The sequence below is a fragment of the Amphiprion ocellaris genome, chromosome 5 (genome assembly GCF_022539595.1).
Source record: "Amphiprion ocellaris isolate individual 3 ecotype Okinawa chromosome 5, ASM2253959v1, whole genome shotgun sequence".
Classification (NCBI taxonomy): Eukaryota; Metazoa; Chordata; class Actinopteri; family Pomacentridae; genus Amphiprion; species Amphiprion ocellaris.
In genome coordinates this window covers 33813711-33819710 of record NC_072770.1, presented here as the reverse complement: position 1 = coordinate 33819710, position 6000 = coordinate 33813711, and the positions used below count along the sequence as shown (strand labels likewise).

Sequence of the window (6000 nt, the reverse complement as noted above, 5' to 3'; positions counted from 1 at the left end):
AATTTGTACAAAGAACAAAGCTTAAAAATGACTTTGTACTTTTAAAAATAATGATGTGTAGCTTATTTCTTGATTAGGCACTATGACTTTGGTTGTGATTGCATAGCTATGTACTGTTCTCTTACATTTTGATAAACAGGATATGACATGTTAACAGGTGAGCTTTACACAACAGTTTCTATTACTTTTCGATAAAAGCACACTGTCTGTTTTCTCCTGTTTTGAAAATTTAAACTAGGATACAACAACCAGCTGCTGGCTGTAGCTTCATAAAAAATACAGATGCGAGAGCGGAATCAATCTTCAAATTCAAGGCTGATCAAGAAAGCCTAGGATTTCCCAACAAGCCAAATTATACCTTAAAATTCCCTTATGACTGCCGTGAACATTTATAATCCATTTTACTGTATTTGGTCCCTGACCCCTCTTGTAAGGAAAGGAAAATTAGTCGGTCAAAATGTCTCAGTTGACTATATGAACAAAGCCAAGCACATTTTTCTATAATTGCAGTCAAGTCAGGCAGCAGTATCCCACGGATATGTCATGTCTCTCGCTGCCATGCAGAAGTTTAAGTGAATAGAATGAAAAAAAACTATGTTGATTCTTAGCCACCTTTGATTTATTCCGCTTGTCACTTAAAATAGAACATTATCCATTTGTTGCTCTTTTTATTACAGAACCCTTTTGTCCCTAAGGTACAGCAGCCCGAAAACCCATTTCACCTTTTAAATGCCTTTTCCATTGTCAGAAGGATTCCCAATGCAATGAACACAATAGCTTTATCTGCTAAATTCAAAATGGTGTCGAGCACAATAGCCTAAAATTGCTTTTCCAATTATGAGTCAAAGCAATAATTACTCTGGACTAAGCTCACCTCAACTAAGCCTTGAAGGGAAGGAGCTTGCATGATTATCATAATAAAGAAAATCATCCATTCTTAATATTGACAGTTAATCGAGTTTGACTGTTTCTTGGAATCTTTACTTCCAAGAGTTACTAGAAAACATATTTTAATCTGGGGTAAATGAACCTTTGTCTCTCTTTCCAAGCAGATCCCTGTTTGTTTGTCCTCCAATCAGTCAATTCCCAGTTTCCACAAACAGCCTCTTCACACCTTTCATTCACATATCTATTCATTGAGTCTATTTATTTGTCATGTATGGAAAGTTACTCTGTTTTTAAACTGCATTGGTTTTCTAGTAAAGGATGTAAGCCTTTACTAGAAAGTTTCCTCGCAAATCCACATAAATATCACCCATCAACACATCTTTAGGAACTATCATGTATGATTGACGATGAAACAAAGTACAAGGAAAAGAAGCTGTTTGGTGGTCAGGGAGAAAACAGGGATGAAGAAAGTTAAGTCGTGCTTAAATATGATGGATAGCATTTAAACGCATCAAAATCTCAAGTGATCTTGAAACATGCAAATCTGTTTCCTGGAGTAAAAAAGGCATGATTGATAGTGACTCCTCCTGCATGGATTAACAGTTGTGAACTTGTCAGACAAGCCTGCTTTGCATCAGGATCCCCCCCCCCCCAACCAAAAAAAGCAAATAAACAAATGGAACCGCTTCATGTAGTCATAAATCTACTGCACATCAATGGGGATATCTGGGTGGTAAAAAACTTCATTCAGGAGACAAGTGATGCGTCTGAGACGAACGGTCCTAAGATGTGGATTTATGCTTCAGCGGTGGTAGGAAGAACTCTCACAAACACAGTTTTGGTGTTGAGAGACTTTACAGATGAATCAGGTGGCAACTCTGGAAAACACAGAGAAACAAAGAGTTACATTGTCTGCTTGATTGTATTAATGGCTAAATAACAGTTTAGCAATCATTAATCAGATTGCAGATTTCTAAAACCCCAACTCCAGGAATTATTACAAGAGGATGCATGGAACCAGTTAGTGACTTTAAGGGAAACGCTTTGATTTTTTTCTTTCTTCTGTGAATGACATCAAAGCCATTTACTAAATGGCTTCACCTGAAGATAAGACCACATCTAACACCAGCATTTCATACATTTTAGATGTAACCCATGTTGCAGGCGGGAACTGTAATACATGCCGGCTAAGATAAAGAAAAGGCAATATTCATCATATCCCATCTAGAATTTTATAGTCTTCTTGGGAAGCTGAAAATGCCAACAAAAGTGTTCACAATCACATTTTTTGTACTGAAGGAGAAGCAACTGTGAAATGGTCCCTATTTATTATACTTACTTTATTTTGAAGCAGAATTGGAAATAATCAATCTACTCCTTTCTCAAGTGAGAACTTTTCATGCTTCAAGAGTCTTCTGACCAAAATATTTACACATTTTTACTGAATTAACATGCTTAAAGCATAGTATTTACTTGTAATGGATTATTTTATAGTGCGATTTCAAAACTTTTACTCAACCAAATACTTTCTTCTATTGATGTGGTGAAATGACAGTGAAGCCACCATCACTCAGTACCTTGGGCAAAGATATGACTCTTTTTCTCTTGCTAGGGATTGAAACATACCTACTGTCTTGAATCCCAAACCTGTACTGGAAACTACTTAGAAAATATGTATCTGACTTTCTCTTTACTGTATACCTGCAAGGTATTATTAGCCTTCAAAATCAGTTTAGGCCTTCTGCATGGATACTAAGTTCAATAACGATGATGGCTATCTTTTCATCTTTACCCTGAGTTAGGTCCTGGTCCTGGTAGAGTTTGAGCCGTCTGCCACGGAGGCCGAAAACCTTGGCAGCCTCAGACAGTAGACCCGAGTAGCTGAGTCCATTCTGGCCCATTGGGTTGTCCAGCAAAAGGGTGGCCACCTCTCCTGCCTGGCACTCTGTAGTGTTCAAGAGTAGTTAACCAGACAGACAATACTTCCTTTACAAAGTAAAGAATGATTGGCTTGTTAGCAGAGCTAGCCCTGCCTTGAGAAAGAATCTGAACAAGCCTAAGCTTAGCCATGGAAAAGGGGAGGTGGGCAGAGAGATGGAAAGTAGATCCTGGCTGAGCCTAGCTGATCAATTGGTAAATGTAGGGGTAGTAGAGCAAGGTGAAAGGGGTTGAGTGGATAAAGCTGGATTATAGCTAATTTCCTTTAGTACAAGGAACACTGGAATATTCACACTGTAAGTGTAGGTGATTGTAGTGGGAGAAATGACTGAACACACATTTCTTTGACAGCTACAGCAACTAGTTGATCAGCTTATATAATATTAGGCATTACTATGGTTTCAACCACACAACCTCGGACAAAGTAGTTAAAGCAATAGGTAGAAAAAAATGTATGCATTTCCTGCTAAGAGTTAGATAAGAAATGTGATGTTTACACCATACAAAATAAGCTACATCCAGCCAATGGTTTGCTTTGCTTAGCATAGCATAACACCCAAATAAATAGTTACTTAATATAACAAGTAATATAACAAGTATAATTAGTGAACTTTAGAGTTTCTGATAGTTGAGTTTTTTTCTTTAAGCATTTCCACTTTGTGCTAAACTAATCTAAGTAGCTCTTGGAGGTACCTTCACAATAACTGCATAGACATCAAGCCAGATAGGTCAATCAATCAATCTTTATAGTCCCCAAAAAGAAATCTGGTTTGTAGCCAAATGACATTAGTCAGAAAAAAAAGTCACACTATTCTTTTCAAATGGGTTCCATCTCAAATATGAATGCAGGACATTTTCCATGATTTCCAGTAACTAAGAAACATTGTGTCTAGGTCAGCTCTTTTGCAGCAAATTAAAATCAAGTTGTGACAATATTCCTGATTATAATAGCACATTTAACAAATAATCACACAGATTTGTTGACTATAATAACAAAATAAGGCATTAAAAGCCTAATTCTTCTCTTTAACAGTGTTGAGATGGACGGTCTGTGTGGGAATGTGTTCTCTTACCAGCTGGCTGCGCGTTGCAGAGCAACAAGTTTACGTAAGGACACAGGAGGGTGTCGGTGGTTTGGACGGGGCCAGCGGAGGATGAGCTTGAAGTCACTGACAAAGTTTTACTACTCAGAGTCTGAAGGTCCGTTTTGCTGGTCAACTCTGTAACAAACATAGAAATGCATACGTGTACACTGACAACAGAGGAAACATCATTTCATGATGATCTAGTTTGGAAAGCAAACTAAAGCCAAACAAAACAAGGATATGGATTGATGTTACTTGCACCAGCTGGTGTAGCTTTATGGCAAAAGTTACCTGCACTGTGTGTTTTCAGGTCAGGTTACCGTTTACATGACCCCTTTCATTTTCAAATAAGAGCCACAAATCAAAGAGTTGAAAACATGCTAGTAAACCAGAATTACTGCCTTGTGATTGTCTGCTTCTGCCAGAAAGTCAAGTTGGAGTTTACATCCATGTCTGAGCAGATTTGACCTTTGATCTTTTGGATAGAAAATGGCATCGCAGTCTTTCATTCTACTGGACATTTATGAGGAATTCTGTCAAAATTAGCATACAAATTCTTGAGCTATGGCCAGAAAACTATTTTTGTGAGGTCATAGTGACCTTTGACCACCAAAATTTAATCAGTTCATCCTTAAATCCAAGTGGATGTTTGTGTCAGATGTAATAAAAATCCCTCCAGGTGTTCCCAATTTATTGCGTTCACAAGAATGGGATGGATGTGCAGATACACCATCCAAGTCTAATTAGTTCATCTTCAAGTCCAAGTGAATGTTCATACCAAATTTGAGGAAACTGCCTCCAGGCTTTCAAGACATACTGCATTCAAGAGAACTGGATGAATGGACAGAAAAACAGATGAACGAACACCCCGAAAACAAAATGCCTCTGGCCTTGGACACAAAAATGAATAGGAAAGTAAAATACATCATTGAGGAAACAACCTTTATTGATGAAGGAAAAAAATGCAGAATATTTTTTATTACTAAATACTTAAAATATACAAACATGTATATTCTTTGTAGATATTATTTTTCAATATTTAACAATTTCTGTACATATATATATATATATATATATATATATATATATATATATATATATATATATATATATATATATATATATATATATAAATATAAATAAAAAAAAAATAATTATGTGTATTTAATCTGTTTCAAAGCATTTTCTTGACATCTTTGATAACTGATAATCTAAATGTGTTAATCTTAGGGCTATATAGATTCCCTGAATGGTTTTAATAAAGTAGCAAGCAATAAAAGTTGAGTAATTGAAGCTTTAAATGAGGCATTAACAAGACAGTGGTGACAGGATGACCAACAGTCGCATGATATAAGATGTCAAATATGTCTAGTGTAACTGTGATTCATTGTTCTCAGAAAATACTGAAGAGCAGCATTTACGCATTTCTGAGGAGCCAAAAAACTTCTTACCAGTTCCACCATTGAAGACTCTGAGCTGGGTGTTGTTGGTTCCAAAGATGCTGCTGCACACTTTCTTCAGCTTGTCCAAGTCTAGTCTGTTATCCCCTTTGGGATTTTCCAACAGTACAACGCCCTCTGAAAAACAATCCGGTCAAACAGAATAGCGAATGTAGCCAGTTTGTGAAGTGACTTATGGGTAAAACATGGTAACTAAATTTATGCTGTAAGAGCAAGACAACAAACGTGTTTGAAGCTACGATGAATGTGTTGAAAAACTTTTGTTGCACACGTCATCACTTTCTCACCCATCAGTTTGGAAGAATTTTGTTTTGTTCTACTGAGAGTTAAACTGATATATATATATATATATATATATATATATATATATATATATATATATATATAAAAAACTGTTATGACATTTTGGCTGCAAAAAACAGACTCTGTTCCCATGTGCTACCTTGTTCTTTGTTGTCGACCTTCACCCTGAGGTTGACATATGTGCAAGCTGGTCCATTTAGAGGAGCTCGAGGGGCTGATGATCCCTTTACTATGGTTAACTCCAAATCTGAGCCCTTCAGCTGCAACAAAGAAAGAAAGAGTGTGATACTTTTTATATACTCAAGTTCAAGCATTCTTTGAAATAA

The 6000-nt window shown here is 36.5% G+C and overlaps 1 protein-coding gene across 1 annotated transcript in view; it reads right to left on the bottom strand.

Annotated features, from left to right (window-relative positions):
- Positions 1 to 597: 597 nt before the first annotated feature.
- iars1 (isoleucyl-tRNA synthetase 1) overlaps positions 598 to 6000 on the bottom strand; it is a 62304-nt gene continuing 56901 nt past the window's right edge. The window contains 5 exon segments of the mRNA XM_055010493.1: positions 598 to 1766; positions 2681 to 2833; positions 3900 to 4046; positions 5363 to 5488; positions 5814 to 5934. Of these exon segments, the coding sequence (XP_054866468.1) occupies positions 1684 to 1766; positions 2681 to 2833; positions 3900 to 4046; positions 5363 to 5488; positions 5814 to 5934 (630 nt within the window). The 3' untranslated portion in view covers positions 598 to 1683.